At 38.0% G+C, this 13,277-nt stretch overlaps 1 protein-coding gene across 1 annotated transcript in view; it reads right to left on the minus strand.

Moving 5' to 3' along the window:
* The window catches only part of LOC103607003 (lipid phosphate phosphatase-related protein type 1), a 51,165-nt gene extending 38,096 nt beyond the window's left edge, over positions 1-13,069 (minus strand). Inside the window, exon 1 of the mRNA XM_008591559.1 lies at positions 12,672-13,069. Within this exon, the coding sequence (XP_008589781.1) occupies positions 12,672-12,875 (204 nt within the window). The 5' untranslated portion in view covers positions 12,876-13,069. The remainder of the gene's footprint in view (positions 1-12,671) is intronic.
* Between the last annotated feature and the right edge of the window lie 208 nt (positions 13,070-13,277).

The following is a 13,277-nucleotide window of genomic DNA, read 5'->3' on the forward strand; positions in this document are numbered from 1 at the left end:
ATAATGTCATTTGTAAGCAGGGACAATTTAACTTCTTCCTTTTTTTTTTTTTTTTTTTTTTTTTTTTTTTTTTTCTTTTTTCCATGTCCGGCAACGGATCGCAACCCTCAGTGTTGCCCCCGTACCGGACCGGGGACTGGCGACGGGATCGCAAGCCTCGGCGCTGCTCCCACGCCTCGCTCAGCCAGTGAGCGGGAGCCAGTCTGTACGTGGGATCTGAACCCTCGGACGGGAGCGCTGCCGCGCTTCCCAAGCGGCGCACTATCCAGTGCGCCACCGGGCCGGCCCATTTAACTTCTTCCTTTATAATTTGTATGCCTTTTATTTCTTTCTCTTGCCTATTTGCTCTGGCTAGGACTTCTAGTACTATGTTGAATAGAAGTGAGAGTGTGGGTGGGCAACCTTGTCTTGTTACAAATCTTAGAGGGAAAACTTGAAAGTTTTCCCTGTTGAGTATGACGTTAGCTGTGGGTTTGTCATATATGGCCTTTATTGTGTTGAGATACATTCCTTCCATACCTAATTTATTGAGTTTTGTTTTTTAATCATGAAAGGATGTTGAATTTTGTTAAATGCTCTTTCTGCATCTATTAAAATAATCATATATTTTTTGTCCTTTATTCTGTTAATGCTATATATTACACTTATTGATTTGGGTATGTTGAGCCATCCTGTATCCCTGGGATTAATCCCACTTGATTATGGTTAATGATCTTTTTAAAGTGCTATTGAATTTGGTTTGCTAGTATTATGTTAAGGATTTTTGCATCTATGTTCACCAGGGATATTGTTTAGTTTCTTTTTCTTTTTCTTTCTTTTTTTTTTTTTGTGGTGTCCTTGTCTGGCTTTGGTATCAGAGTAATGCTGGCAAAATGAGTTTGGAAGTATTCCCTCCTCTTTATCAAAAGAATTTGAGAATAACTGATATTAGTTCTTCTTTTAAATGTTTGGTAGAATTTAGCAATGAAGCTATCAAGTTATGGGATTTTTTTGTGTGTGGTGATTTTTTTCAACCTTGTCTATAATTTCCATAGTGCTTGAATTATTTTTATAAAAGCAAAATCAGTAAAAAAAAAAAAATCTATGTTTTTCATTTTGGGGGAAAATAATGTACTCAGTTACTTTTCTTTTTTCCAGAAAAAAGTTCTATTCTATACCAAGTATGAAGACTGAATTATAAAAAACAAATTTTTTTATTGGTTATGAATATTCATGTGATACAAAGCTGATTGTCACCCCTCGTGCCCAAGATGTGGTAATGGGCATCCTGCCAGTGTGGATCTGGCCTTCACACCTTGGGCTTTTATTTGATGGCAGAGTTTTTATTACTGATTCAATCTTTCTTTTTGTTACTGGTCTGTTCAAATTTTCTGTTTCTTCATAATGCAATCTTGGTACATTGTATATATCAAAGAATTTATCCATTTCTTTTGGGTTATCCAATTCTTTGGCATATAATTGTTTATGATAGTCTCTTAGAATCCTTTATATTTCTGTTGTATCAGTTATAATGTTTCCTTTTCATTTCTGATTTTATTTGAGTCTTCTATTTTCTTAGTCTAGCTAAAGGTTTATTGATTTTGGTTATCTTTTCTAGTGATTTTGTAGATCTTATTTCATTTATTTATGCTCTGATCTTTATTATTTCCTTCCTTATACTAACTTTGGGCTTAGTTTGTTCTTTTTTTAGTTCCTTGAGGTGCAACATTAGGTGGTTTGAGATCTTTGTTTTTTGATGTAGACATTTATTGCTACAAATTTCCCTCTTTGAAATGCTTTTGTTGTATTCCATAAGTTTTGGTATGTTGTGTTTCCATTATCATTTGTCTCAAGAAATTTTTTAATTTCCCTTTTAATTTCTACATTGACCTGTTGGTTGTTCAGGATAATGTTTCCATGTGTCTGTGAATTTTCCAAAGCTCCTCTTGTTATTGATATCTAGTGTTATACCATTGTGGTCAGAGAAGATACTTGATATGATTTAAATCTTCTTTTTTTAGACGTTTTTGTAACCCAATGTATAATCTATCCCTGTTCCATATATATTTGAAAAGAATGTATTTTCCAGCTCTTAAATGTAATGTTCTGAATTTATCTGTTAGGCCCATTTATCTAGGATATAGTTGAAGTTTGTTTCCTTACTGATTTTCTGTCTGGATGATCTGTCCATTTCTGAAAGTGGGGTTTTAGAGTCTCCTATTATTATTGTATTGCATTCTATCTCTCCCTTCAGATCTACTAATATTTGCTTTATGTATTTAGGTGCTCTGATGTGGGGTGCATATATATTTTCAGTTATGTCCTCTTGATGAATTGAGCCCTTTATCATTAAATAAGGGCCTTCTTTGTCTCTTGAGACAGTTTTTGCTTGAAGTCTATTTTATCTGACATAAGTCCAGCCACCCCTGCTCTCTTTCAGTTTCCATTTGCATAAAGTATTTGTTTTCCATTCCTTCACTTTCAGTCTACATATGTTTTTACAGGTGAAGTGAGTCTCTCAAAGGCAGCATATAGTTGGGTCTTGTTTTCTTATTCAGCCACTCTGTGTCTTTTGACTGGAGGATTTAATTCATTTATATTCAAGGGAATTATTGATAGGTAAGGACTTACTACTGTCTTTTTCTTAATTGTTCTCTGGTTGTTTTGTAGATCCTTTCTTCCTTTCCTCCTCTCTTGCTGTCTTCCTTGGTGTTTAAGTGATTTTCTCTAGGGGTATGTTTTCCTTGCTTTTTATTTTTTTGTGCATCTATTAGAGCTTTTTATTTTGTGCTTACCATGAGGTTTACAATAAACATCTTATAGTTATAACAGGTTGCTTTAAGCTGATAACAACTTAACTTTGATCACAAAACAAAATAAAACTCTGTACTTTTACTTCACGTCCCCTCTACATTTTGAATTTTTGATTTCACAATTTACATCCTTTTATACTGCATATGTCTTAACAAGTTATTGTAGCTATTATTTTTAATAGTTTTGTCTTTTAGCCTTTATACTAAAGCTATAAGTGATTTATATACCACCATTACAATATTAGAATATTCTGAATTTGTGCAGTTATTTTATCATTGAGTTTTATACTTTCAGATGTTTTTGTGTTACTCATTAGCATCCTTTTCTTTCAGCTTGAAGAACTCCCTTTAGCATTTCTTGTAAGGCAGTTGTGGTGATGAACTTCTTCAGCTGGGAACATCTTCATCTCTCCTTCATTTCTTAAGGAAAGCTTTGTTGGGTACCATGTTCCTGGTTGGTAGCTTTTTTCCTTCAGCACTTTATCATCCCACTCTCTCCTGGTCTGTAAGGTTTCTGTTGAGAAATATGCCTCTAGACATATTGGAACTCCTTTATATGTTGTTCACTTCTTTTTTCTTGCATCTTTCAGGATCCTCTCTTTGTCTTAGATTTTTGACAGTTTGATAAATATGTCTTGGGGTAGTCTTATTTAGATGGAATCTGATTAGAGACGTTTTACCTTCCTGTGCCTGGATATTTACATCTTTCTCCAGATTTGAAAAGCTTTATGCTATTATTTCTTTAAATAAGCTTTTTACCCCTTTATCTTTCTCTTCTTCTTCTTAAAACTGTATGACTCAAATTTGCTCTGTTGATGCTGTCCCATAAATCTTGTAAGCTTTCTTCATTTCTTTTTATTCTTTTTTCTCCTCTGACAGTATATTTTCAAGTAATCTGTTACGAGTTCACAGATTCTTTCTTGTGCTTGATCAATTCTACTGTAAATGGTCTCTATTGCATTTTTTAAATTTTATTCAATATACTTTCCAACTCCAAAACTCTGTTTGATGTGTTTTTGTTATTTAAATTTCTCTGTTAAATGTCTTGTTCTAGTCACTTATTGTTTTCCTCATTTCACTGAATTGTTTCTCTGTATTTTCAAGAAGTTTGCTGAGCCTCCTTAAAACAGTTATTTTGAATACTTTGTCAGGCAGTTCATGCATCTCTGTTTCTTTAGGATTTGTCACTGGCACTTTATTTTGTCCCTTTGTTTCTCTTATTGTTCTTGATCCTTGTGGCCATGTATCAATGTCTGTGCATTTGAAGCATAGGAATTTGTTTCAGTTTTCAGAGATTGGCTTTGTTTGGGAAATTCCTTTGACAGTCAGCCTGTCCAGAGATTTTGGGAAGGTTGTCTGGCATAGTTCTGAAGCCAAAAACCACAGCAGCTGATATGTGGCTGGGGTGTGCCTGAAGCTCAGTGCCACTGAGTACTGTCTGGATCCCAGGGTTGCTGAAGTCAACCTGGTGGTGGTGCAAACCAGAAATCAAGTCTGCCTCACAGGCCTGAAGTCTGGGGCTGTGGGGTCCTACCTGAAACGGGTGGGCCTAGAGGCTTAGTCTATGGGGGTCTGTGCCTGGTGCTGGGTTTTACTATAGCAGGTCCAGTGTTAGGATCCAAGGTAATGTTCTGTCTCACTTCCATATCTTTTTCCCAAGTGGGTGATGTCTCTCTCCATGTTTTGCTGCCTGGAGTTGGGGAAGGGTTGATATGGGTAATGAAAAACTGTTCTTCCTGTACTCTTCAATGTGTCTTTTCTTATTATTGTACTACAACCACATACTGTAATCTCTCAGCTGATTTCCTCAGCTCTTGTGAAGGTATTCTTGTGCATGGATAGTTGTTCAAACTGATGTTTATGTGGGGGAAGGATCACTGGAGAATTTTATTTTGCCATCTTGTGCCACCCCTCCCCTTCACAAATGTTTTACAGGAGATATGGTAAATGATAAATAACTGATATAAATGCAAAAAATTTAGGGGACAGATTTTAGTTTTCAAAATATAAACAGATTGTGTGAAAAAAAACCAACCTAGTCACTGGAAGATGTATTATAGTTTCATATTGTAAGGGGATTTCAATGCATGTTATATGTAGTTGCCATTAAAAATGACATCTAGAATTCCTGCAATATATATTTTGAGTTTATCCATATGCTAGTGTGGCTCTTGTACTTGACAATATCAAAATTGTTCCTATTTCCTAAATGCAGGCTTTGGAGTTGAAATCTCAGCTCTCTCATTTTTTGATCTGTGACTTTGGGCAAGTAATTAGAACTTTTTGAGCCTCAGGCTTTTTGTTGTTGTTATTTGAACATAAGGTAATAACTATATCAGAAATTTGTTTAGAAGATTAAAAAATATACATAAAAGCATCTATAGATGTTCAATAAATGTTTGCTATCTTCAGTTCCTGGTCTATCTAGGCAGGAACTTGTGTTGAAATAGATGAAAAAAATCATTGTGCCTAGTCTCAGAGTAAGAAAATGTGGTGTGATTCTAGCGCAACTCTGCCCCTAACCAGGTGTTTAATCTTGGACTAATTACTTGACTCCTTTCGGCATCATTTTCTCATCTGTCAATTGAAGAAGTTGGACTAGAAGACCCCTAAGGTGATTTCTCAGCTTCAACATCTTTGCCTTTTTGATAGAAGCTGACAAGAGAAGGCTTATTAAGGGAAACTGAAATCACATAATTGGGCTTCAATCTCAGTTCAGTCAGGTAAGCTCTCCAGGGCTAGTGTGATTTCTTGCAGTGTGTCTTCCTTCAGCCGTCATTTACTTCTGTAATCTCATGGGACTTCACCCTCACCATGTAACCTACCTGAAAGCAAAGTGGATCCAACCTACCCCAGAGTCATCACATCTGTTGATATCTCTGCCACTTTGGGTTCGTAAAGGACAGGAGAGGCTAGTGACCTGATCTTGCCCACTCTCTGGGTATTTTATTTCTGACAGTCTGAGAAAAAGGAGAGAGTTCTTTATATGCCCACTAACATGAGTGTCTAAGTAACTTCAGAGTTCTCAGTCTCAAGGATTTTTAGATGCTTCCAAGATCCTCTCTGGGAGGCTTCTGTAGTCATGAGTATTTCCAAGAAAGTCAGATGTGGTTTTTGTTGCAGATTTTGTTTGAAAGTAATGCAGGAGATTTTAAACATAAAGATTCTGCTGCCAGCCCTGACTGCAAATGTCTTCTTGCTTTTCTTTTATCTTTCTTAATGAGTACCCTTGGCATCCCATATCTGCAGAGAGGTTCTGGTCCCCTTAGTTCCGGAGCTTTTGTTGGTTCAAGAGTTCTTGATTTCTGCTTTATTACACATAGATGTAAATAACAGATTTTATAGCTCTAGACATGTCCTGTCCTGTCAAAGCTCAAGGCTTAAATCAAACTGATGCCATTTGGATGATGACATTTTGAAAATCACTCAGTAACTGGGATAATAAGTATTTTGTAAACTGAAGCCTCCCTACTGGTCTTACTCCAGAGGCCACATCCACCCCACTCAGAAGGCTCTCTTTAGTTGAGATTTGATATAAAAGATAGCACCAAAGTGGCACTGTACATTTCCAAAGCATAGTGTTCTCTTATGTGTTTTTTCTTTTCCTCTGTACAGCAGGTATAACAGAAATGGAAATTTTAAATAAGTTTGCTAAAATATCAGTCTTGGTAAAAAGTAAAATGTATTGTGATCATCAAGTAAATTAATCATCACATACTTGTAGGCAAACAATATTCTTTTCAAGAAACAAATGATCAAGCTCCTTAACACAATCATCTAGTCACCAATGACTGAAAGACACATCTCCAAGGCGTGATGCACGTCTCTCTGTGGAATAGTGTCAGGGGAAGCAACCTCTAAAGGAGATTTGGGGCACTCATTTGAAGTACAGGCAGAAAATGAGCAATTGAATTTTTTCTTCAATTAATGGGGGTATGTATAAATCTTTCCCAGAAAAAATGTAAATTGTAAAGAGTATATTAGCAATGAAAAAAATGTGCTCATGGTAAAAAAAATTTTTTTTTTTATAAAAGGAAGCCATGTAACAATGTACAAAAGAGAAAAAGATGTGAATTATAAAACATAAAAAAGGAGTTGCAACAGATGAGATTGTTCAGAGCCTGCAAGAGGCAGATGAGGGAGTACAAGGCCGTATAATGTCTCCTTTGCTTTAGCAGCTGCGTCCCTCGTCAGCTAGCCAACAGACTTGCATTATTGAGAGCCCACTTTGTGATACGTACTGTGCTCCAGGCTTTTACATTTGCTCTAAGAGCTTACAGCCCAGAAACCCCAAAATGAAGATTCACAATTTCTTTCAAATTGTGTTTGTCCCTTCCCTTCCTAGGAAATTTTAGATGAGTCTTATATATATGCAAGCGTGCATTCTTGCATGCAAACTACAAGCTATTTCAATTCTCTTGGGCTGGGAGTCAGATGTTCTGTTGATTCAGTACTAAATACTCCCCTGTCACTTCATTGTGAGGCCAAGAAAAAGGGTTTAATAGCCATTTTCTCATGCCTTGTACCACTGGGGCTGAGATAAAATAAGGGTAAATCAGATTCTCTGCCAAACAAATCCTTTTATCCAAACAGACTCTCTTCCTTTGACTCTGGTTATATGAGTTTATTCAGAAGGCCTGAGGCAATAGTTACCCAGGGTCTTCAGGTGGTCAGAATACACCTGAAGATTATTTGAAGCAAGGGCCACTACTTTTGGCTAAATGGTTCTGGACATGATAAATTCTCCCATGGTCCAACTTTCCTAAAGATCTAGGACAGCAGTGGCCTTGGCCCTGTGCAGTTTATCCCATGTGGCCTTATCTCAATATGATGCTGATATTTTTTGACAGCAAAGAACAAAAGAAGAAATAGAAAATGACAGGTCAAACATGCAGCAGAGTCTTTTCCTGTGCGACCCTGCAGTTGTGAAGTGTTGTTAATGCGCATCTGCAGAGACACTGACGACAGTGTAGGGTGCTATGTTCTTCCATGTTTAACGTGCTTGAGGATGCAAAGAAAGGCAAGGACAAGTCCAGGTTGCACTACTTTTTTGAAACTTGCCATTAGTTAGTGTCACAGAAATCACTCAAGAGGAGTCCTGCCTTCATTATACTCCAGAGAGCATAGGAAATGGTTTTAAGGAAGAATTTTTAAATCTGTGCGGTTCTGTAGGACACTTGACCAGGCACAGAGGTACAAAATTGAACTCCCAAAAGGAAGTTGTGACTTGGGAGTTGGGTGTCTAACATTTGGAACCTTCCCATCAGAATGTTCCTTTTTTGGTTCTCGTGGAATCTGAAAATTGGAAGGATTTTGGAAATCATTTAGCCTAACCTTTTCTTTTATGTACAGATGAGAAACTTACCACAAGTCACACAATTACTGGGGGCAGAGCCATGACTGAGCCCCTGCCTTTCTTGGCAGGCCAACCCTGAGGAAAGATGACTACATTGTGAGGAGAATGAAGGATGCACACTTTGCTTAGGTAGGTACTTGGGATCTGTGACCCAGTGGCTCAACAAAGGCTGCTCTTGGACAAGCCATACCTCACTAAGATGGGGCAGAAGTGAGCACAGCTCCTATGACATTCCCCTGAGCATCAGAATAGTTGTTCTCCTTTTTGTGCTGCACCTACTCACTTATTTTTAGGTCTTGAGGAAAGATCAAGCACCATCAGCAGGGTTGCAAGGGCATACTACTTTCTGCCATCAGACAGTCAGCTGTAATCAGCCCTGGTCCCCAGCAATGTCCATCATTTGGAGGAATATAAAAGTAGAACCAAATGGGTGGCTGGTTGCCCAATCATGTACAGAACTAGCTGGAACCTTCAGCAAATCATTGAACCTAGTTGAGTATCAATGTGCTCAATTCAAAAATGGAAGGAATCGGACCACGCACTTTCTCTGTGTTCTTTTGGGTGTCCCTTTTCTATTTCACTGGGCTGTTGTGAGGATTGGAAATGCTGAATCAGAATTTCGTAATACACAGCTGAGTAGAGCTGCAGATTCTTAATGCTCGGATCACTGTTCTCTGACCATATCCCCTTGACTTCCCACTGGGGCATTTGACCCACATTTCAATTTGTATCATTTCGAGGAAATGAATCAATGGAAAAGAGATGGTTAAAATCCATAGCCTGGAGAAGAGTTTCTGATGTAAATCTTAGAATGAAAGAGCTAGTATCATTTTTTTCCAAAGAGAAAGTTCTGTTTTTCAGCTGTGTTTTTGTTTATTAGAATTGCCATTTTCAAGTCTTATTAAAGTTTGGTAATTTCATGATTATTGCCAGAAGAATTGAAGCATACAATTGGTTTTAAAAACACATCTTTTGATATCACAATAATATACATTCATGTAGATTGGGAAGAAATGTATAAAAATATGAAAAGAAAAAAATAACATTAGCATTCAGAAGTAATAGCGGAAAACATTTAGTTTCTTTCTAGTCTTCTTATGTAAGTATAAATTTGGATTATACTTGTAACACCTGCAAGGTTTCTTCTTAGGATCTATTAAATACTCAGGTCCACAGAAACTACACACACATCAGAGGATGCAGGAGTCACGCTGGCTTCGAAGCCACATGCCCTATAGGAGTCAATATGTGGTGTAGCCCCTCCATAGCCATAGTTTCCAGGGTCCCTGCAGTTGGAAGTCATCTTAGGGCACTCCCTGAGTAATAATAGTTCGGAGAACAGACACAGTTCACCCATCGGGTGAATTTTGCTTAGTGATATAGTAAATACATATCATTTTTTGGCTTTAAAAAAAATCTTAACATTAATCACAAGCACATTCCATCACTATTAAAATTATTGCTGAGATGACCATCCCTATACACAAATCTTGGTATTTGTATAAAACTCTAACACATTCCTTAACATAAATCCCAGGAAAGAAACTGAGTGGGTCTGAAGTTTATAAAGCTCTTTGACAAACTGCCCTTCAGAAAGAAAATATCAGTTTACACTTTGACTTGAATTGTATGAATGTACTTTCAACAACATGGACTATGTTCCTTTAAAACATTTGCCAGTTCTATATAGGGGAACGTGCTGTATCTTTTAAAATTATTTTTCTTTGATAATGTTTAGTGCACAGTCTTTATTGTTTTGTTAATTGTCTATTCTCTCATTCTTATTTTAGGAAGCTCATCTTTTTAAGTATTAAGAATGTGCTGCAGGGCCGGCCCGTGGCTCATTCGGTAGAGTGCGGTGCTGATAACACCAAGGCCCCGGGTTCGGATCCCATATAGGGATGGCCGGTTCGCTCACTGGCTGAGCGTGGTGCTGACAACCCTTGACTTGGTGTTAAGATCCCCTTACCGGTCATCTTTTTTAAAAAAAAAAAAAAAAAAAGAATGTGCTGCAGACTTTTTTTGCAGTCTTTGTTTTTAGTATGAATTAAAAGCCACCATGAGATATCAGCTCACTTCAATTAGAATTGCTGTTATCAACAAGACAGAAAATAGCAAAATGCTGGTGAGGATGTGGAAAAAAAGGAATTGTCCTACACTGGTGGAGGGGGTATAAATTGGTACAGCCATTGTGGAAAACAGATCTATTTTTAGTTCTCTGAGGAACCTCCATACTACCTTTCAACCCAGCTATCCCACTACTGGGTATATACCCAAAGGAAATGAAATCAATATATCAAAGACACCTGCCTTCCCACATTCATTGCAATACAATAGCCGAGAGATGGCTAAATGCCCAACAACAGAAGAATGGGTGCAGCAATTGGGGAATACATACACAATGGAATACTATTCAGCTATAAAAAGAAATGCTATCTTTTCATTTGCAGCAACATGAATGAAACTGGAAACCATCATGTTAACTGAAGTCAGGCACAAAAAGACAAATACCACATGATCTCATATGAGGACTCTTAAAAAAAAAAAAAAGTGGCTGTCATAGAAGTAAAGAGTAGAATAATGGTTTCCGGAGTATGGGAGAGGGGAGGGGGAAGGAAGAAAAGTGGCAGAGTAATAGGTACAAAACTGTGCTATTTACCATGAATGAATCATTGTACAGTATACGCATGTATGGAAACAGCACACTGTACTCCACAGATATGTACAAGTAAATGTTAAGATACCTTGGAAAAAATGTAAAAAACAAAGATTTTTATTTTTAGACAAATCTACCAATTTTTTTTATATGCTTGTATTAACACTCCTAAGTGAAATTGTTGTTATTATTGAGGGTGCTTTCGTGGGTACTTATGCGGATTTTCTTTCCAAGTCTTTGAAATCCATATTTTTCTTGTTTTATAATATGCATTGAAATGTTTTTCATTTATTTGTAGGCACTGGAATATTTTATATACTTGGGGATTTTTTATTCCCTGAATGTTTGGAAGAACCTTATTCTATAGCTGTATGTCCCCAGTACTAAAGGTAAATTTTAGACATGTTGAAAATTTTATTCTGTTAATGTCTTCAGCTTTGCTCATCTTTAAGGTATTGTTAGTAAATTATCTTTTCATAGACTGTTATCAATTTTATTGAAATGTAAGCAGACTTTAATGGTTTATGTATTTTTGCTTATATTCTTTTAAAAAATCAAAAAACTTCTGTTTTATATTAGACTAACATTTTAGTTTTCGAAAACTAACTCCATATTTTATTTACCAATTCTATTGTTCTAATTTTATGTTCATAACTTATGTTAATCTGTTTCAATGGGAAAATCTCTATAATTACAAAAAGCAGTTATAGGAGAACCTAGCCAATGATAAATATTTCCTGGGACTGTGAAGAAGAGAGGAAAATATGTTAGTCAATAGATTGCTCAGAGATGCATGTCTGAAAACATATAAAGATGTTGTGCTTAGAGGAAGAAACCAGGATCTGAGTCCAGACTGAGCCCACTGCCTCCTGATTTTATCTGGGGAGTAGAGGAACATGGGAGGGTGTCTTTTATGCTTTATTTTATTCCCCAGGCTGGAAAGAACAGGTAAAGGGAAAGGTCAGTGGGATGCAGAGATCAGCCTTCCTCTGGGGGTGGGCACAGCTAGAACCCGGCTGCCAGTTATCCTCATTTTGTGTGGGAGGGAACGGTAAGGTGATTTGCCCAAAGTCACACTGCCAGGATGTGAATCCAGGTGTATTGGGCTGCACAGTCTTCTCATTGAAGGGGGAGCTTTGTCCTAACTCATTATGTCCATATTGTTTCTCCTCACAATTCTATTCCATTTCTCATCTTAAAGCAAGCAAAACATTGGCATAGAAACACTTGAACTGAATACCTGAGCAATCAGTATATTCCTTAGCGTGCTAGACAGTATTTTTATTACTGTCCAGAAAAGTAGAGGGCAGGTAGTGGGGAGGAAGAGTCGGGAGAGGCAGCTATTAGAAGAGAAACGTGGGAAGGAAACTGACTTTGTAGCATGTTTAGACACAGAAAAGTTGCGATTTAATTGAATGTGATGGAACGTGAACGGAGCCAGAGCCAACAAGAATGAATCACAGCAATCTTCGGGTCAAGCGATTTCTCTCATTTCTGTCCTCTCTGGAAGTTCAATCAGAGCAGCAGGAGATACCGGCCCTGGGGAATCTATTCTACTCTGATCTGAGTCTTTACGTTGATGCCAGCACTTACATTTAGGATTTTTTTTTCAAGAGCATAGTTGCTATTCTTCACACATTAGCCAATCGTGACTGTTGATTTCAGACATTCATCCACACTTCAAAAGATAAGACCTATTTTAATGAGCTTTTAGGCAGCATTCCACTTACACTGTCTTGGCTGAAACAGGATACCACTGGGAAGGCTGCTGGTGAGTGCCCAGGAAGAGAGGAAGGAGGAGAAAATGCAGACAGGAAATATTCTTTGCTATCTGACAATAAAGAAGGGAGTCTATTTCTGTACTTACAATAGCAGTCGGGGTAGCAGCCAGCACACAGTAGAGCACCAGAGGGGTGATGAAGCTTTCCTCCTCTGTCCCCGGGTAAGGCTTCATCAAGTCTCCATCCTGACAGAAGAATCCTTGGATATGCACCTGAAAAGTGTCAGTGCATTCGAAGTAGTAGGCAAGCAGCACTGTCCCAGCCATGATGACAAGCTGAAAATACAGCATGGCCACACAGAGACATTAGCAGGGCTTCGGAGCAGAGCTCGCCCCACAGAGCACACTCCCTCCATCACCCCAGCCTGTGGCTCTCCTGGTACTGGCGCGTGCGTGCGTGCCTGGCTCAGCGTGCTCTGGCTCTGGGAGCGTGTGCTTGTTTGTCTGCCTTGTAACATCTGTTATAAAATCTTCCAGCAAATAATGAACAGCACTCATCTGAAAGGCAGACTACAGCCAGGCTTGGAGAGAGCCCCAACTCCTGCTGCCACCCTCTGAGTATGCATGGGAACCAAGGCAGTATTCCCAGTCAGGACAGAGGTGTCCTGGGAAAAGTCAAAGGGCAGTGGCATAAGAGTTGGCTAGATGTGAGTTCTGTTCACGAGAAATTTCATAAAATGTTAGAGGTAGGTG

The sequence above is a fragment of the Galeopterus variegatus genome, unplaced genomic scaffold (assembly GCF_000696425.1).
Source record: "Galeopterus variegatus unplaced genomic scaffold, G_variegatus-3.0.2 Scaffold7034, whole genome shotgun sequence".
NCBI classification, from domain to species: domain Eukaryota; kingdom Metazoa; phylum Chordata; class Mammalia; order Dermoptera; family Cynocephalidae; genus Galeopterus; species Galeopterus variegatus.